Source organism: Mastomys coucha, unplaced genomic scaffold (genome assembly GCF_008632895.1).
Source record: "Mastomys coucha isolate ucsf_1 unplaced genomic scaffold, UCSF_Mcou_1 pScaffold21, whole genome shotgun sequence".
In the NCBI taxonomy this organism is placed as follows: Eukaryota; Metazoa; Chordata; class Mammalia; order Rodentia; family Muridae; genus Mastomys; species Mastomys coucha.
Window position 1 is genome coordinate 36,263,404 of NW_022196904.1, and position 19,886 is coordinate 36,283,289.

The window sequence follows — 19,886 nt, forward strand, 5'->3', positions numbered from 1 at the left end:
ATCCGCCTGCCTCTGCCTCCCAAGTGCTAGGATTAAAGGCATGCACCACCATTGCCTGGCTTAACCTGTGGGTCTTGACCCCTTTGTGAGTGAGTGGAAAGACCCTTTCATGGGGATCTCCTGAGACCACTGGAAAACTTCACATTACAATTCATAACAGAAACAAAATTAGAGGTATGAGGTAGCAACAAAATGATTTTATGGTTGGAGGTCACCACAGCATGAGGAACTGAATTAAAAGGTTGCAGCATCTGGAAAGTTGAGAACCACTGGTCTAGACGGAATGTGTCTGATACAATCTGCCTCATCGATTTTCATTAGGATTTATGGGGAGCAGAGGTTTGCAATGTGTTGGTCTCAATGGCTGGCTTTAAACGAAGGCCTTTAGAAGTTATGAGACGTCACTGTAACCAAGCGGCTCTCGGCAGTATTACTTGCTACTTTACAAGTGTGAAGTTTCTGATGTTTGCTCAGAGCAGAGCAGCTGTGGAAGGCTTTATGACAGTCTGGACAATATGGTTTCTCCTTGGTGTGAATTCTCTGGTGTTGCCTGAGATGGGTGCTGAAGCCAAAGGCTTTCCCACACACATCACAGGCGTAAGGCTTTTCACCGCTGTGAATCCGCTCGTGCTTCCTCTGATTTGCTTTCTGAGCAAAGGTTTTCCCACATGTGCTACATGTGTATGGCTTCTCCCCAGTGTGAATTCTAAGGTGAAGAGTAAGGCATGAGCTCTGGCTGAAGGCTTTCCCACATTCCTGACAGACATACGGCTTCTCCCCAGTGTGAGTTCTCTGGTGCCGGATGAGCTGGGAACCGACACGGAAGGCTTTCCCACACTCACCACATCTAAAGGGCTTCTCCCCTGAGTGGATTTTCTGATGCTTAGAAAGGCATGATTTCTGACGAAATGTTTTTCCACACTCACTACACTCAAAGTGCTTCTCTGCAGTATGGCTTTTCTGGTGCTGAATGAGGTAGTTCCTCTGCTTGAAGGCTCTGTCACATTCATTGCATTTAAAGGGTTTCTCTCTAATGTGAATCAACTGATGTTTTGAAAGGTGGGCACTCTGTTTGAAGGTCCTGTTGCATATGTTACACTTAAAGGATTGCTCACTTTGTGAAGGTTGGTGCTCACTGACAGAGGTGTTATGCATGCATTTCTCAGGCTCGGGGCATTCATTTGGTTTTATACCAGCACAGATACTCTGATGGCAAATGAGCTGCATACTCTGGTCACAGGTTTTTCCACATGGGTTACGCTCACAGGATGTCACATGGGTATGAATCTTCTCATGTTGCCCTAGATACTTGCTGTGGTCAAAGGCTTGTCCACACTTGGTATTCTTAAAGCATTTTTCAGTGTGCTGCGAGTTCTGACCCAAAATTTTCTCGCTTATATTTTCTCTGATGTGTATGCTCTGATGGCATTTCAGAGTTGACCTGCAAATGAAGTGTTCTCCACAATGCTTACATTCATACAAGCACTCGATGGTGTGGATTTTATAGTGCCGCTCTAGCTGTTCTTTATGGCCAAAGGTCTCCTTGCATTTAGCACAGCTAAAGAGCCTTTCTGCAGCATGACTCAGCTGGTGTTGAATCAAGTGTGAGGGTCGGCTAAAACTCCTGGCACACACGGGACACTGGTGGGGTTTGAAGCCCGAGTGCACTCGCTGATGCTCAGTAAGGTCTGTTCTACGACGGAAGGCCTTCCCACACTCCCTGCATTTGTAAGCCTTCTCTCCGCTGTGAATCCTCTGGTGGATCTTCAGGGTGGTTGAGTGGTTGAAAGCTTTACCACAGTCATTACACTTGTATGGCTTCTCTCCTGTATGAACAGCCTGGTGCTTAATGAGTGATGGCCTCCTATTAAAGACCTTTCGGCATTCCTGACACTCAAAGACGGTTCTGGAAAAATGTGTTTTGCGATGTTGGAAGAACTGCTTCCTTAAGTACAAGACTGCAGGGCATGAAGTGCATTCGTAGAGTCTCCGAGTGTGGGCTCTCTGGTGTTCAGCTAGGTAAAAGGCCCGACTGAATGTCTTCCCACACTTCTTACATCTGAAGCACTTAGCATTTGTAGGAGTTTTCTGATGGTTAATAGGTTCTGGATGAAGAACGGATGGACTGTCACCAGGCTGACTCTTATGCAATTTTTCTTGGTCACTACTTTTATTAGTAGGTGGTTTTTCTTGGTCCCAACTTTGCATGTTACCCAGTTGTGCTGAGTCAGTGCCTTTACTCATAAGCTGTTTTCCTGGCTTACCACTCAGACTCTTAGAGGGCTTTTCTAGGTTGTCACTTTGAGTTTTACAAAGTTTGTCTCCAGTGTGAATTTTCTGATGCCACTGGAGGTACATATTCTGACTAAACCTTTTTCCGCACTCCTGACACACGTAGGATTCGTAGCTTGCTTGAGTCCCTGGACCTGTGAGAAGGTGAGCACCCTGGCTGAGACCTTGCTGCTGCTTTTGCCATGCAGGAGGCTCCCCGCTGGCGTGGATAGTCCAGTGCTGGATGAGGTGGTAACTCTGGCTGAAGCTTTTCCCACACTCACTACACATATATAGCTTCTCGTGTCCCTGGACAGAGTTCTGCTGGCTCAGGCTACTCCTGGATCCCTTCAGCATCACTGGAGTAAGGTTCTTCTCAGGCATATCAGACATCACAGCACCCTCTCTTGTACAAGGAAGAGGCTCAGGACTGCGGCCACTCTTGGGCTCATGACTCCTATGATCTGTGAGGCTTTCTTTGTTGCTGATGTTAGGTCTTAGAAGGCTTTCTGGGTCTCCTAGAAGACCATCTAACCAATTCTCACCTATACAGGCTTCAAAGTTGAGCTCCTCACTGGGAAACACCTCTAGAACCTGGGAGAAGTCGTCTTCCGAGAAGCCACTGTGCAAAGGAGAGTTACTGGTCTCAGGAGCTTCTGGAAGAGAGAGAGGGGGGAGTGGTGGGGTACAAATGCCTCTGTTCCCTGGGCCTTGGGACAACCATGTGTGGCCTGAGAACAGCCATGAGAAAGGTGTGGTGGGTCTGTGTCTGTCAGTGATGTTCCGGCTGCAAATGGCAGGAGGTAAGCAATGGAAAGCTCGGGTGGTCACACAGGGAGCTGAGAGCCTGCAAGGATTCGGCAGAGAATGAGAGCCTTGGCTGTGATCATCATAATCGTGAAACCAAGGTCACCAAAACATCTCGCAGGCATGCCACCTTCCTTTCTCCTCCTTCCTCTATACCACACAGTATCAAAATCTTACTCAAGACATCCTGGGTCCCTGATGACAGGGATATCTTTCACATGTATCCAGTCCTCTATCCTAGAACCCAGGGCCAATACCTTACCTTGACTCAGGCACTAATTTCTTTCAGACCACCCTGGAACTGTCTCAATCTTCTTTTCCTATTTCCATCATTAGCAACTAAAAATCTGGTCCCTGGTTTCTGTTTGTCTGTTCTCCCACATTAGCCCTGGGAACTGTCTACTAAAGCGAGCTGACATTCTCTGATTACATCCATCCAGAGCATCTTTCCTGGGAAAGAGAAATACAGCATATCAGCCCAGCACAGCATATGTGACAGCCCATGACAGTCATTCCCTCTCAGTGCTGTAACTGGTTCTGTGGGCTCACACACCCTCTAACCTGATACCTAGTCTGAGTGTCTCTTCCCCAGGCTAAGACTTCCCCAACTACCCATGCTCTCAGAGGCTGGGCACTGAATAACTTGGGTAATGAACTCTACTATGGATCCTCTACTGTCCTCAGTGTCAACCGGAACACACACACACACACACACACACACACAGAGAAGGTTCTCACAGGATAGTGACAGTTTACAATTTTGGTGTGCTTCCTTGAAGGCAGGAGCACGTGAGCCCCTCTGGAGTCCAAAGTGGACACCTTATTTTCCACAGTTAAAGAAGTGGCACAGGCAGCTTTGCCCTTACCTAACCCATGTTCCTGAGCACACAGCATATGCTCTTAGGATCTTTCATTACTCTCTCCACACTGTTGTTGCCCCCTCTCCTAACACCCTGTACCATCATCATCATCTTCCAGATCAGTGCCTTCTATGGTGTGGTGGCTCCCCATCCATTGAGCATCTCAGAGATTGTTCAGTGTCTCTTGGCCTTGGCCATGACCCTTACAAACAGCAGCTTTCAAAGCTATCTCTTGCCCTCCACTGCCACTAGGCTGCTCTCAGCCTACACTGGTCTCCAGTTTCCTCTTCCCCGGACCTTTGCTCGGATTTCCCCCCTGCATAGAAAATATCAACCAACAAGTATCAGGCCCTCTTGTGCTATGAATGATAAGGGGTCCTGGGATTATAAAGGTCAATCAGCTAAGGACTTTTCTTATAGCGGCCTATGTTGCAGCAGAGAAAGGCATGTCTGATAGCTCAGCACAGCTGCTACTATTGGAAAGCTGCAAATAAATTTGTGTACATGAATGTTTGGCTGTCCATGCTTAGAAATGAGCTATATGATGAAGTGGCAGAAACAGAACTCAGATCTGGGGAGCATGTCCCTAGGTTGTTCACCATCAAGGAACATTAACACAAGCAGGAGGCTGCAGAGAGCTCACATTAATGACCTCCCAGAAGGTAGGAAGCAAGGAGCAGGTCTGTGGCTTGTCCAGATGGGTGAAGCTAGACCTGTGGTCTCTGGTTCTGAGTCTTCCTTATGGTGACAGAGGAATACCATATGAAGCCTCCTATGCCCCGATATAGTCCCCCCCCCCACCTTCTTCAACTACAAATAGTTCCATCAGGCCATCACATAGTGTATGGCTGCCCGGCATTGGAAATGAGAAAGTAGCTGTGCCAGACAGCATTTGGCTATGGCCTGACTTACTCCCAAATGTGGCTGTGCCTGAGCCAGGAAGAAGGTAGAAGACGGAAACCAGAGGTCCACATGCTCAAAGGCCACAAGGCATGGGGGTGCATACATTGACTTGGGGGTAGAAAGCATCCCCTATTGAGCCTTGGAGTAAAAAAGGCTCTGGAGAGGCACCAAGGTGCCTGTTCTGAAGGCAAAGGAAGAGACACAACAGGTATGCCAAGCGAGGACATCTCTGCAACATCAAAAGACAATGGGGAAAGGGTTGAGGCTGGGCATCAACATGGTAAACAGTAGACAGACATGCTAGGGGCGGGGCAGGATCTCAGCTGGGGCTTGCAGTGGAGAGTGTAGAGGCCCCTCCTCCCACTCACCAGTACTGGTGGCTTCTGGGCCTTCTCTGACTATAGCTTCCAGCTCTTCCCTGACATCTGGCTGGGAAATCAGGCTGGGTTGCAGAGCGTCTGCTGAGAAAGAACAATCCGAGTGTCAGTGAATATACAGAAGGCATCTAAATGCTAAGCAGGAACTCTCTGGCCTATACATCCTCACATCTGTGTAGGAGTCAGGGTCAATGCACTTCTTACTGTGGGCTAAGACCTGAAAGACACAGATGACCTCCAGAGTTGCTTCTGTCACTGCACACCAGGCAGCAGGTAAGACAAGTGATCAAATCCCATGGGGGAGGGGCCCACAGCATGCTGCTTTCACTCTGTTTATCTTTTGGGATCAGGCATTCTGTTACTTCCTGGAAAATGAAGCCTGGAAGCATCAGAGAGAGGTAGTGAGAATGAGGTGGGTGGTAGAGATGGGAGCTCTGCTGCATGGAAGCCACACACATGTGCGCTGGAAGAGTGGGAAAATTAGCAGTCATTGTATCTGGGGTAAACATTAGAATGAAGTAGTTGTTTTCTGAAAGCACTCAAAGAAATCCCTGCAGAGAAGAGGGGTTGCTCTCTGTGATTTATAGGGTTGTTTTCTGAAGGAGCTTTATAGCCTCTGCATGACTTTAGTCACAGATGCCTCTGGCAAACCCAGAACATCTTGCATTATCGAGTATTGCAAACAGTGCACAATAAGGACTGAAATCTTTCCCTAAAAATAAAAGTTGTGTAACAACCAATAATTACGCTTCTGCATAGCTGTTTGGGATTTAATCCATCAGAGGCTGGATCTCCCTGTTGCCTGCAAGACCTTATTTCATCTTTTTTTTTTTTTTTTGGTTTTTCGAGACAGGGTTTCTCTGGGTAGTCCTGGCTGTCCTGGTACTCACTCTGTAGACCAGGCTGGCCTCGAACTCAGAAATCTGCCTGCCTCTGCCTCCTAAGTGCTGGGACTAAAGGCGTGTGCCACCACCGCCTGGCTTATTTCATCTTTCTTTGATCATCCCACATAACTTGATTACTAACATCTGGAGTAGAGGCCTCTGCCTTCTTATGTGAGGCTGCTATCTAGACAGTGGATCTGGAAGTCTTGGCTGCCCCACTAAAGAGTCATGCTAGCACAGCTGAATTTTGGGAATGTGCCTATACCGGCATGTTCACACTCAAGTCCTGCTTTCTTTCTGAGACTTAGGAAGAAGGGCTCCATGAACAAGCATCGGCTCACTTCCTGACTTAGTAGGGTTTCTACTGCCGTTGATAAGACACCATGACCAAAGCAACCTGGGAAGAAAGGGCTTATTTTAGCTAGTAACTCTGGTCAACTTAGATTACATTTCATCACTGAGAAAAGGCAGCAACCTAGAGACAAAAACTAATGCAGACGCCATGAAGAAGTGGTGCATACTAGCTTGCTCTCATGGCTGCCTCACCCTGCTGTCTTATAGCACCCAAGACCACTAGCCCAGGAGTGAGTGACACCAACCATGGTGAGCTGGGCCCTCCCATACCAATAATTAATTAAGAAAATGTACTACACTTTTGCCTGGTAGGAGAATTTCTCAACTGAGGTTCCCTCTTCCTAATGACTCCAGCTTGTCTCAAGTTGACATGAAACTAGCCAGCAATCCTACCATTGCTGGAGACTCGGAGAGCATCCATGTGACTTCAGCGAAGGCTCTGCAAGCTCACATTCTTGCAACCTATGCTATGTTCTTCCACTACAGTGAATCACAGCTGTTGAGTCTGACCACAGCTCTCTGAGTATTCCTAAGTAATCACTAAGCTCGGGTGCTCCTGGGGAAGCACAGCTGGGAGGGCTCTTCCTTTCTGAAGTTCTTTTTCAGAATACCTGGCCAAGAGGGGACTAACTGGGGAGCTGAGCAGGAGAGCACTGTAGACTTCACTAAGCACAGGGTGGGCTTAAGCACAGTCACTTCCATAGCTGAACAGTGCTCGTCAGGATCCACAGAGAGGACTGGAATACGAAGTGAAGAGAACAGATCACCAGTCCTCACCCCAGAAAGCTCCTATTCCAGATGACACAACAAGAAGTTAGACTATGTTGGAGCCACAAGAGAATCCAGGCTTAGTGAGGACAGTGTGTTCTAATGGGGCTGAGCTGTGAAGGAACCACAGGATCCTGAACCACATGCTGAAGGATAAGCTCTACAGGTATAAGCAGGAAAGGGAGGGGATATGCAAGAAGCCATGCAGGGACCACAGCAGGTGTCCTGAGCACTGTGTTCTAGATGACAGCACTGCCAGCCCAAGCACCAGGACAGCATCCTTTGGGTGACACGGCACAAAGCAGGGCAGCGACTAGGACCCCGGATCAGGATGACACTTACTAAATGAGAAAATGTCCTGGTAGTTGTTGAGTGACACATCCCAGAACAGGTCTCTCTGGTCCAGCTCTGACTCCAGGTCTTCCCAGTCTTCCAAGGTGAAATCTATGGCGACATCCTGGAGGGTCACAAAGTCCTGAAATGAAGCACACTGTCAGTCATTCAGGGGCTGCCATGAGCTCCAGCAAGCCTGACTAGGGCAAAAATCAGGTCACACCAGGAGCATGAGACCCAGGTCTGCCAACCCTAAAGTTCATCTACTTGTTAGTGTAAGATTTTAAGGAGCCAATTGTGGGGGCATTGCCTTTAATCTCAGCACTTGGGAGGTAGAGCCACATCAATCTCTGGGAGTTCAAGGCCAGCTTTGTCTACCCAGAAAGTTCCAGGACAACCAGGGCCATGTAGAGAGATCATGTCTCAAAAAAAGTAAAATAATAATAATAATAATAATAATAATAATAATAATTTTTCGTTGTTGTTTTTCAAGACAAGAGTTTCCAGGCAGCCCTGGTTATCCCAGCACTCGCAGAGATCCACTTGCCTCTGCCTATTGAGTGCTGGTATTAAAGGTGTGTGCGATGCCTGGCCAAAAAAAAAAGATTTTTGAAGTTTTTGTTGTTCTTGTTGTTTAGAGGCATGGTCTTACTTTGTAACTCAGGCTGGACCTCTTGGGTGCTGAGATTACAAAGTAAAAGCCACCACACTTGGCTTTGTGTTCTTTATAGAAATTTTCAAACATAGAAGCAAGTAGAAATACAAACATATGGACCCAGCAGTCAGGTAACACCACTTCACCTGTGAATACTCCCACGTTAATATAACTCCTCAGATACCACAACACCAGTGGATAGATGTGAGGAATGAGGCAACCAGACTATTATAATCCAAGAGTGTGGGGCTGGATCTGTCTACACTGTGCTATGTTTGAGTTCCTGTGACTGTGTCTGCTCTATATATATCCCTTGCCCAGCTGTGTAATCATTTATAATAAAAATTTTAAAAAGCACCTCTGAATATCTGTCCCATATTTGAAGTCTACATACACGCTGGGAACAGTGGCACACACCTTTAATCCCAGCACTTCAGGCAGAGGCAGGTGGAGCTCTATGACCTCAAGACCTACCTGGTCTACATAGTAAATTCCAAGTTAGCCAGGGGTGCACAGTGAAACCCTGTCTCAAAAACATCAACCACCTAAAATTAAAACTGTATAGATCTGAAGCTGAATTTATAGCCCAGTGATTGAGAACATAACTGCTCTTGCAGAGGAGCCATGTTTGGATCCCCACACCCACATAGTGGCTCACAACTGTCCGAGGTAGAGCCCTTCTGACCTATGAAGGCACCAGACACACATGTGTTACACATACATACATACAGGCAAAGTACACAAAGTAAATAAAACTTAATCTTTAAAATTTATATAAAACAATGGTTTTCACCCTGTGGGTTGCAACCCCTCTGGGGGTTAAATGACCCACTCAAGACCCTGAGAAATCCAGATACTTACACTATGATTCATAAGGGTAGAAAAATTACAATTATGAAGTAATAATGAAAATAACTTTATGGCTGGGGTCACCACATGAGGAATTTTATTTTATTTTTTTTATTTTTTTTATAAAAGATTTATTTTATTTTATTTTTTATAGTTTTATTTAGTATTGTATCTAAGTACCCTGTAGCTGTCTTCAGACACCCCAGAAGAGGTCAGATCTCATTACGGATGGTTGTGAGCCATCATGTGGTTGCTGGGATTTGAACTCAGGACCTTCTGAAGAGCAGTCAGTGCTCTTAACCACTGAGCCCTCTCTCCAGCCCGAGGAATTTTATTAAAGGGTCACAGCCTGCCGGGCAGTGGTGGCACATGCTTTTAATCCTAGCACTTGGGAGGCAGAGACAGGCAGATTTCTGAGTTCGAGGCCAGCCTGGTCTACAGGGTGAGTTCCAGGACAGCCAGGGCTACACAGAGAAACTTGTCTCGGAAAAAAAAAAAAAGGGTCACAGCCTTAGGAAGCCTGAGAAGCACTGCTCTAGAGGTACTAGATGGTGTTTATAAAAACAAATTTAAGAAGGTTTATGCCCTGCATCTGGATTATATGGCAAACAGGCATCTAGTCTGACTGTACTCCATTCTTCTATGCTCTCTAAGTTCCTTTTCTACTGCCATGATAACCTACAAAACAAAACCATTACCAAGACAACCTACAAAAGAAAACATATAATTGGATTTACTGTTCCAAAGGGTTAGTATCTGTCATGGTGGAGTGAAGGCATGCTGGCAGCCACAGCAGAGAGTTCACATCTCAAACCTTAAGCAAGAGTCACAGAGCATACTGGGGATGGTGGAAAGTTTTTAAAATCTCAAAGCCTGTCCTGATACACCTTCTTCAACAGGGCCACACCTCCTAATCCTTTCTCAATAGTTCCACTAACCTGAGACCATGTATTCAAACATAGGAGAACCAAGGAGCCATTCTTTCTTCACAGGCACACTGACTAAAGGCCCTATATTCTGGAAGTAACACTTGTTTACTTTGGGTGCCATCAGGCTGCCTCTCTGCCCCAGGTATTTCCTGTAAACTAAGAGACTGAAGTATAAAGTATGAATTCAAGGCCATCCTGAGCTACAAAGTGAGATCCTATCTTAAGCCATTCCCCATCCCCAAAGACTGCTTGTGAGTCACAGTGAGCCCAAATCAAAGGAATGCTGGTTTTCCTTTAGGAGTGATTCAAAGAGACTTCAACTTGCCTTAGCCATTGCTGCCTGATTCCAGTGACCTCTTTTAAGCTCTTCCTCTTCCCTCTCCATGGTCCCTGCTAGCAGAGCTGCAGAAAGTCTCCCATCCTTCCATGGCTGACTTCCTGTTCATGCTGAATGTGTCTCCAAAATATCACAAGTAGTAGAATAAGTCCCAACAGGAGCTTGCTGTGGGGATCAAATGATAATTATATTTACTGAAACTATTCCATCCCTAAAATTCCATCATGCTTCAGAACCTGTAGTACAACTTCACAACCATTTTACACACACACACACACACACACACACACACACACACATTGAGATCTGGCAAGGAAGTTCTCCTCAGACCCTTCAATCCTGCTCACTGTCCAGTCAGCAGCAGCATAGTGTTGGTGTGCTGGTCTGCTGGTCTGCTGGTATAGAGGGCATTCTTTTAAAATATTTGTTGAAAGCTGACCATCGTAGTGCATGCCTGCCCAACTCTAGGGAGGCTGAGGCAGAAAGATTTCCAGGTTAAGATCACTCAGGAACACATACCAAGACTGTGTTTAACAACAAAAAGTGGGTTGGGCATAGTGGCATACACCCTAATCCCAGCACTTGGGAAGGAAAAGCAGGCAGATCTAAGTTCAAGACAAGCTGGAACCCCTGCTCATTCCCTGCATAAGCAGAGAAACCCCATCTGCCCTCCTTCCCTCAATCCTGCCATCCTTCAGAGAAAACTCCAAGCTAACATGTCATCACCCCTTGTCCTACCCCCCCCCCCGCCACCCTCCCCTCACCCTCCCACCCATGAGTTTCTACTAACCTATCCATGAGTGCCCGCCCATTTTGACCATATATGGACACAATCCTAGCTCCAAGCTAGCACAGCATCACTCCTCCTCTAAGCTCTTTAAACCCCCATTGCTTTAACCTGACTGTGTGACTTCACTGACCTCTACCTGTGATATCTGTGATGCCACTCCAGAGCTGCCTCCTAATAAACCTGACTTTACCTACTTTTAATTTGGTCTAATCTGGCCTATATCTTCGTCACCAAGTCTATCAAAGACCAGCCTGGAAAGACAGCTTACTGGTTAAGAACACCGTGACTCTTTCAGAGGGCTGAGATTTGGTTTCCAGCATCCATGGGGTGGCTCACAACCATCCAGGAAATTAAATGTCCTCTTCTGACTTTTTTGGGTGTTAGGCATACATTTGGTACACATACATACATGTAAGCAAAACTCTCACACAAATCAATTTCAAAAAACAAAAATCCAAAACAAAAAAAGTAAAAAATTATTGGCAGAAGCAGTATCTAGCTGAATGAGTTCAAACAATGTTGCTGGGAGTTCTGATTATATTCTGTAGAATTTGGGGCAGGTGAATTAATCTCCCTATTCTGCCTGGATAACTGCTGTTTCTATACTACCTGTATTTTCCTTAAGCCATAACCAATAGTAATAAAAACAACGTATTTTCCATTCACAGATCCAGTCAGATTCACTAAAATAATAGTTTTTAAAAATTCTGTACCTCGGGGCTGGCAAGATGGTTCAGCGGGTAAGAGCACTGATTGCTCTTCCGTAGGTCCTGAGTTCAAATCCCAGCAACCACATGGTGGCTCACAAACACCTATAATGAGATCTGATGCCCTCTTCTGGTGTCTCTGAAGACAGCTACATTGTACTTATGCATAATAATCTTTGGGCCTGAGCTAGCAGGGACTGAGGGAGCAGAGTTGACAGGAACAAGCAGGGCTGACCAGATCAAGCTGGGTTAACCAGAGCGAGCAGGGGCCAACTGGAGTGTGCAGGGTTGACCAGAGCAAGCAGAGGTTTGAAAAATTCAATTCCCAGAGCTGGAGAGATGGCTCAACGGTTAAAAGCACTGACTGCTCTTCCAAAGATCCTGAGTTCAAATCCCAGCAACCACATGGTGGCTCACAACCATCCATAATGAGATCTGATGCCCTCTTCTGGGGTGTCTGAAGACAGTTACAGTGTACTTACATATAATAAGTAAATAAATACATCTTTAAAAAAAAGAAAAAAAGAAAAATTTAATTCCCAACAACCACAAGAAGGCTCACAACCATCTGTATAGATACAGTATACATTAAATAAATAAATACATCTTTAAAAAATTCTGTATCTTTTGGGGCTAGCGAGATGGCTCAGTCCATCTGTCCCTCCCACACCAATCTCCCTCTCACACTCTCATGCTCTGCCCAGGACTCTGCTCTGCCAAGCTGCCCCACATCTGCTGCCTAATTATCCTCAGCTCTCTCTTAGCCCCTGCTTGATCAACTCCACTGTCCAGTGCATCCTGGCACATGTGCAAGCTCTTTCACACCGCCTGAGCAGAGTTGCTAGACAAGAACATCATTTCAGCTGGGCAGTGGTGGCGGACGCCTTTAATCCCAGCACTTGGGAGGCAGAGGCAGCTGGATTTCTGAATTCGAGGCTAACCTGTTATACAGCGTGAATTCCAGGATAGCCAGGGCTACACAGAGAAACACTGTCTCAAAAAACCAACAAAAGGAACATTACTTCAAGCACTAGCTCTCACCACGCCCCACTTGCTTGTGCAGCCTCTCCACCTTTCCACAGCTATCCATCCCACTCCCCTTGCAGGGACTCTGCTCAATCAAAGCTGCCAGGCCGGGAACTGCACCTTCCTCCACACTGTGCCACTTAGATTCATCTGAATGCTTGTCTCTGCTATTCTGTTCTATACTTGAACCTCTGCCTCATCTTTCTTCTCTTGCGCTTCAGCCTGCACATTCACTTCTTCTGCTACTCATGGCGCATGAGTTTCAAGGAAGATGGCACTAAGGCTGAGATTACTTTCTTTTTTTTTCTTTTCTTTCTTTCTTTCTTTTTTTTTTTTTTTTTTTTTTTTTTTTTTTTTTTTTTGGTTTTCTGGGACAGAGTTTCTCTGTGTATCCCTGGCTGTCCTGGAACTCACTCTGTAGACCAGGTTGGCCTCGAACTCAGAAATCTGCATGCCTCTGCCTCCCAAGTGCTGGGTTTAAAGGCATGTGCCACCCCTGCCCGATTAAGCCTAAGATTTCTAAATAGCAGAAGGTTAAAGAGCACTGCCTTAAATACAGAAATCTGCTAAATGTATGCTTATGACAGAGACTCTGAAAGCCCTACAGTAACACCCCCCCCCAGGGTCTCTGAAAAGATAATGGACACAGTGACAAGACTGCTGGATTGTGGTATGGTAACCACTGAAAAACACCACATCTTTGCCCTGCCCACTGCCAGGGATTGGTCTACACTGTGGACAAACAAGATACCCTAAGAATCAAATGTCTCATATTGCTTAAGTCAGGGTGGGTCATTTCTCATTTCACATATATTTACTCCACAGGAAAAAAGCTGTCTTCTGGGCCTGACAACCAGACTGACTCTGCCCAAGTTGCCATGGAGACCACAGGAACCTGTGAACTTTTTGGATTATAGACTAACCTCTGTCATTTTAATTAATACATGACACCTAGATTGTAATTTATTCTTCCCAGATTTCTGAGTACATTGACAGCTAAGCTTGATAGCTAGAAAAGAGACTTAACCCCTTACTTTAAGGTAATCCACCACTATATTAACTCATTAGTCAATTTGTTAACTAGCTAAGACTGCCAGATCTCTTATCAAAGTCAAATAGGTTTTCCTTGCTCACAGACTTCACAATAAAGATAAAAAAGTTCAGATGTAACCTTTCACAGATGTAACCTTCTGTTACTTCCTTATCTAAACTCAGTTTCCAATGACTAAATGCTTCAGATTTCCTCTTCTTGCTATGCCATTGTCCTAACATTAACCAATAGAGTTCTTATAAATCAACATAACCCTAATAAAACATTCTACTATATGATCCACTTTCATAATCATAAGTTCAAATATAAGTTTCCTTGGTTGTCTTCTAACTATAGACTTAAGATTGTTTCTCATTTTAATGTATATATGTGTATATATATATATATATATATGTATGTGTGTGTGTATATATCTATATGTGTGTATATATATATGTATTTTTTTCAGTCTCCTAGACAGAAAAAAAAAATCTCTTCTTGCTCCTTTTGCTCCACAAAAAGCTTTTGTTTTCCCTAAGCTCATCTTTTTTTTTTTTTTAGTATATGTGCTGCTGAAGCAAGCACCCCTAAGCTCATTTTAAAAACAATTCATGCTATTAACAAATTTATCTCTTTTATAAATTTATAAACTACAGGAAACCCACTCCAATCTACTTCTCATGGATCAAATAGACTCCATCCAGGTAAGTACACCTGCCAATCAATAGTCTTAGTTCTCACTTGCTACCCATTCCAGAGGGTAGGAATCCTCTCCTGTTCCTGGGGTTGGGACTCCTCTCAACCTGTACCACAAAGACCTGTACTACAAAGACCTAATTTTTTCCTCCAAAGCATACTTAACTTTATTCTCTACTCTGTGTGTGTGTGTGCTTTAGCATCTTGCCAAGTCTGGGCATTTACTCAAAATCTATACACAAGACAGCTCCATAGAAGCAACCCACAGATGCTCCAATTTTCTCTCACAATTACAGACACTTCTACTGGACCTGCTCCTTCCTATCTATCCACAGATGGTTCCACAGACGCTGGGCAGCAAGGAAACAGCCAACTCTCCTAAGATTGCACCAACATCCCCATCCCCATCCTTTTAAGCTTTCCAGAGACACATTGCCCCAAGGTCATCAGGAAGTAGCTAAAGATCATGACGACCCTATTCCTGCTTCACCATTGCCTCTTTCTAATTTTTCCTTTTTTAAATTAAGCCAAACAGAGGAATATTAGCATTTCTTCTAGGCTCCACCCCACAGTACTTGGCAACAGCCAGGTATGCTCGACTCACTATAAAAGGGGCTGCTTGCCCCCCACTAATTCTCTTCCATTTTGGTCCCTTCTCTCTCCATTCCCCTTCTCCCTCTCTACATGTGTTCATAGCCAGCCTCTACTCCTCTACTCTCTCTCCTTACCTATCTCTGTCTCTACTACCTTCTCAACTCCCCTTCCCATGCCCTAAATAAACTCTATTCTATACTATACCCAGTGTGGCTGATACCTCAGAGGGAATGGATGCCTCACATGGGCCCACAGAAGCAACCCATTTTCCCCCACCATACTTCACCCTACAAACATATCTCCGGCTTCCCTGTCTTTTTGTTTGTTTGTTTGAGACAAGGTTTCTCTGTATAGCCCTGGCTGTCCTGGAACTCACGCTGTAGACCAGGCTGGCCTCGAACTCAGAAATCTACCAGCCTCTGCCTCCCAAGTGCTGGGATTAAGGGCTTGTGCCACCACTGCCTGGCCCGTCTTTTTTTATAAAATATAACAGTATATAGTTGAGATGTTCAAAGAATAGATACAAATATTCTTAATTTTTCTGTTTGTTTATGACTGCTTCAAAGTGCTATGTGTGTACACCTAGCACCTTCAGAGGCCAAAGAGGGGGTCTGATACCCCTGAAACTGTAGCCACAGATGTCTCTAGGCCACCATGTAGGTATTGGGAATTGAACCTGGGTTCCTTATCCCTTTTTGTTTGCTTTAAGGAATACTTTGTATTTTGTTATCAAAGATTCTGGATTAAGAGCCATTGCTGATCTTCAGGAAGACCGAGATTTGACTCCCAACACCCACATGGCACCTCACACCTACGTCCAGTTCTAAGGAGATCCAAAGCCCTCTTCTAACCTCCACAGTTCCTGTCCACAGGTGGTGTACAGACTTTCAGGCACACTTGTATACATATAAAATAAACCTTAGCAAACAAACAACACTCCCCTCACAGCTGGTTGCGAGAGGAAAGCCCTGCTTGAGAGCCAGGCCTAAGCCAGACTGGGAGCACGCAAGGGTTCAGGTCTCCATCAGGGCCTCCCACCCCTGCCACAGAGGACTAAGCCCAGGAGGGCTTAGCCGGGCTTAGTCTCCTTAACTCAGCATGGCTGGCAGCCGAGCCCGGGATCCCGAGGAAACCCAACTCCTCACCAGGAAGGCTCCCTCAGAGCACCTCCCAGTACTGGGAGACATTCCTCAGAGGAAGTTCCGGTTCCAGGAACTTCTCCTCAAAGGTATCCCACCCAGGTACCTCCGCGCCACATTCTGGGACCCACCACCTGCGGTCTCCACCCACCGAACCGTCTAGGACGTGCAGAGGAAACAGACTCAAGACCAAGTGACATCAGGGTTGGATAGTCCACTACCCTGTTGTAGGACTATTTTCACCTTCTACACCCCCAAAAAAATTCCGTTAGGAGGTGACAGTGAGTTGTCACAGATACAGTCTGAAGGCAAAACTGAGATTACAGATAGGGCACAGAAGCAAGGAGAGTTTAGAAGTGACAGCTCGGCCTTTGATTGGTGGCGATCGCGTATTTCATCACGATTGGTGTCAGATTACCACATGCGCAGTAGGAGGAAAACGGGCTCCAGAGAAGGCCGAATAAATAACGGTGAGCAATTGGGGGTTGGGGGGGATGGAATAATCAGGCGCGTCGCTCGGACTTCTGGGAAATGGAGTTTCCAGCAGGGTATAGCGCGTCGCGATGCCCAGTTAGAGGAAGTAGGCCGCGTCTGCACGCTGTTGTCAGCGCCAGCGGAACGGAGGATGCGCGCGCAGCCCCTCCTTCGCTCTTCCTCCCCGGAAGTTTCTGCTGGGCAACTGAAAAGGTGAGTCCAAGTTTCTGCTCCGGGTCGGAGCGAGCGTCCGCGCCGTGAGAAACCCCGACACCCAGGCTTTTTTTCAAGGACAGTGATGAGGAGGCGCTCTGCCGGGAAGCCTGTGACGTCACCGCCTGAGGAAGGCGGAGGCCAACCGAGGCTGGGGTTCGGAGGTGGAGGCGGGCGGGGGAGGAAGCACCCACTTGCACTGTTTTGCCCCGGAGCGTTGGGCGGAGCCTTGAGGAGTGGCAGATGCTCCGCCTCTGTGGGTGCGTCATTCTCATCCCTGGTTTCTTTCGGATTGTGGGGCCCAAGTGCAGTTCTCTGTTACTTAGGGAAATGTCAGTCCTGCGCTTGTGGAGGAGTTTAGCCTTTGGTCCTCTGCTGTGTTGCGTTCTTGGAGCATGGAGCATACCTATGGTACTAAGCTGATGTTCATAAGTAGGGTAAATGAAGTAAAAAAAAAAAATGGGTGCATAATAAAAACAAACGAGTATCAGCCTAAAGTGATTGTGCAACCTCAGCACTCAGATCCCTTAGTTTAGAGCACTTACTGTGTGCAAGGGTCTGCGCAACAGACCACTTATTGTATTATATACCTGAACTGCCACCTCCCCCAGGAGTACCTATAAACGCTCAGTGATGTTCTAGCACTTGGGAAGCCGAGTCAGGAGGATTTCGGAAAATAGTGAATTCCAGGACAGCCCAGCATGGACTACAGACAACTCAGTTTAATTAAAGCTGGACGTATGCTTGTGTAAGCTCTGCATTTGGGAGTTCCAAATGCCGGAGGATCAAAACTTCAAGGTCAGCCTAGGCTACTTGAAACACTGTCTTAAAAAAAAAAAAATTAAACCCTGCCTAAGGACTGGAGAGTTGGCTCAATATTTTGAGTGCTTACTCTCTTCTGGAGGACTCAAGTTGGTTCCCAATTTATGACTGCCTGTAACCCCAGTTCTAGGGAATCAGGGCATTGGCATTCACATGGATTCACATGCACATATCTGTAGTGAAAATTCTGGAATTTTCATTTCTTTAAAAAACACAGAAATATAAGAATATGCTTTTGTTTTAGTCCCAGGTGTGGGACTGTAGGGCGACTTCTCAGCAGCTGACTAAGCTTTGCCTTGGGCTCCAGCAAATGATGATTTTGCCAGCTGCAGATAGTTTCTACAAATGTGTGATGTTTAGAATTCTGGGAACTTCTCAGAGGGTTTATAAATGCTAGGGCCTCAACTGGGGACAATGAGAGTTGTCTGGGGGTGTTTGCAGTTTGTTAGTAGTTGTGCTCAAAGAAGAAATTAAGATTCAGAGTTCTCTGTCTCTCTGTGTAGTTCTTTCTCTCCTATCTAGGGATAGGGGGTGAAATTGGGAGGGGAGGCTAGTGAGATGGCTCAGTGAGTAAGAGCACTGGTTGGTCTTCTGAAGGTCATGAGTTCAAATCCCAGAAACCACATGGTGGCTCACAACCACCTGTAATGAGATCTGACGCCCTCTTCTGGTGCCTCTGAAGACAGCTACAGTGTACTTTTTTTTTTTTTTTTGAGACAGGGTTTCTCTGTGTAGCCTTGGCTGTCCTGGAACTCACTCTGTAGACCAGGCTGGCCTTGAACTCAGAAATCCACCTGCCTCTGCCTCCCAAGTGCTGGGACTAAAGGTGTGCACCACCACCACCCTACAGTGTACTTAATAAATAAAATAAAGAAATAATTAAAAAGAAAAAGAACAAGAAATGGGAAGTGGAGATAAAGGCTGGGAAAAAGAACTCACAAAGTAGCAAAGACCACCCTGTCTCGAAAAACCAAAAAAAAAAAAAAAAAAAAAAAAAAAAAAAAAAAAAACAAGAAAAAAAGAAAAAGTATCAAAGACCTTCTACACATACCCACATGCAGACACACATGAACACAAAATTAAAGGTCATAAAGATGGATATTTTTAAATTCTGCACAACTAGTTTACATTCTAATGTTGGTTGAGGTGCCAGAGAGAAAATGTAGTCAATTGTATAGTATGTTTCTATGGTGCCTTCCCCACATGTTTGCATCCAGAATGTCTTAGAAAATGAGAGGCTTTCTCTGCTTGCAATTCACATTGCAATTCAGCCCATGCTTACCTGCCTGAACTTATTTTCTGACGGCTCACCAACAGGACTGTGGCTGTTTATCACCATCAGAGATCGTGTGGCGCTAGTCATGGACCCTGTTTGTGTATGTGGCATGTATTTGCAGGTGCCAGAAGAGGGTGTCCGATCCCCTGGAGCTGAGGTTATTGATGATGTGAGCCATCCACCAGGCTGGGGTGTTGGAGACTGAATCTTGGTCCTCTGTAAGAACAGGGCATTCTAAATCCCTGAGACATCAGCCTACCCTCAAAACTGCCTGTAAATAGATCATTATGACCACTGTTTTGTTAACAAACCATGGTGACAAGATGTAGAGGCTGATGGTCATTGTAGTTAGGACGTGACTGCAGTAGAAGAGGGAGAGATGACAGTCTAGGCTGGTGATGGGCTGGAAGAGACAAAGGCTACCTGGCTAAAAGCCTGCTATTGCCTGGCTCAGGTCCATGCTGAGCATCTGCTTCCACATGGGAACCCACAAAACTATTCTGACCTGAAGCTAAAAAGCCAATATGTTGACTGTATAAGTCGGTACCAGGTTGTGCTGGTGTCTTAGTCAGGGTTTCTATTCCTGCACAAACATCATGAACAAGAAGCAAGTTGGGGAGGAAAAGGCTTATTCAGCTTACACTTCCCCCTGCTGTTCATCACAAAGAAGTCAGGACTGGAACTCAAGCAGGTCAAGAAGCAGGAGCTGATTGCAGAGGCCATGGAGGGATGTTCCTTACTGGCTTGCTTCCCCCTGGCTTGCTCAGCTTGCTTTCTTTTTTTTTTTTTTTT

General features: G+C 45.8%; 2 protein-coding genes across 12 annotated transcripts in view; one reads left to right on the forward strand and one right to left on the reverse strand.

Annotated features, from left to right (window-relative positions):
* Window positions 1–182: 182 nt before the first annotated feature.
* On the reverse strand, window positions 183–17,113 carry Znf473 (zinc finger protein 473). 5 transcript variants are annotated; one of them, XM_031386438.1, is made up of 5 exons: window positions 16,728–17,113; window positions 10,316–10,492; window positions 7,567–7,699; window positions 5,210–5,302; window positions 183–2,927 (listed from the first exon to the last, which is right to left on the reverse strand). In XM_031386438.1, exons 2-5 carry the CDS (start codon window positions 10,373–10,375, stop codon window positions 385–387), a joined length of 2,829 nt encoding a protein of 942 aa, XP_031242298.1. In that variant the 5' UTR covers window positions 10,376–10,492; window positions 16,728–17,113; the 3' UTR covers window positions 183–384. The 5 variants fall into 5 exon arrangements, with proteins under 5 accessions (XP_031242298.1, XP_031242301.1, XP_031242297.1 ...); XM_031386441.1 differs by lacking the exon at window positions 16,728–17,113 and adding an exon at window positions 16,553–16,717 and having other exon boundaries at window positions 5,210–5,299; XM_031386437.1 differs by lacking the exon at window positions 16,728–17,113 and adding an exon at window positions 16,553–16,717.
* Window positions 16,760–19,886, forward strand: part of Vrk3 (VRK serine/threonine kinase 3) — a 32,050-nt gene continuing 28,923 nt past the window's right edge. For 2 of the 7 annotated variants that reach the window (XM_031386442.1, XM_031386447.1), the window contains exon 1: window positions 16,865–16,996. The gene's annotated coding sequence lies outside the window, so the exon portion shown is untranslated. The other 5 variants (XM_031386446.1, XM_031386450.1, XM_031386445.1 and 2 more) reach the window with 5 other exon arrangements.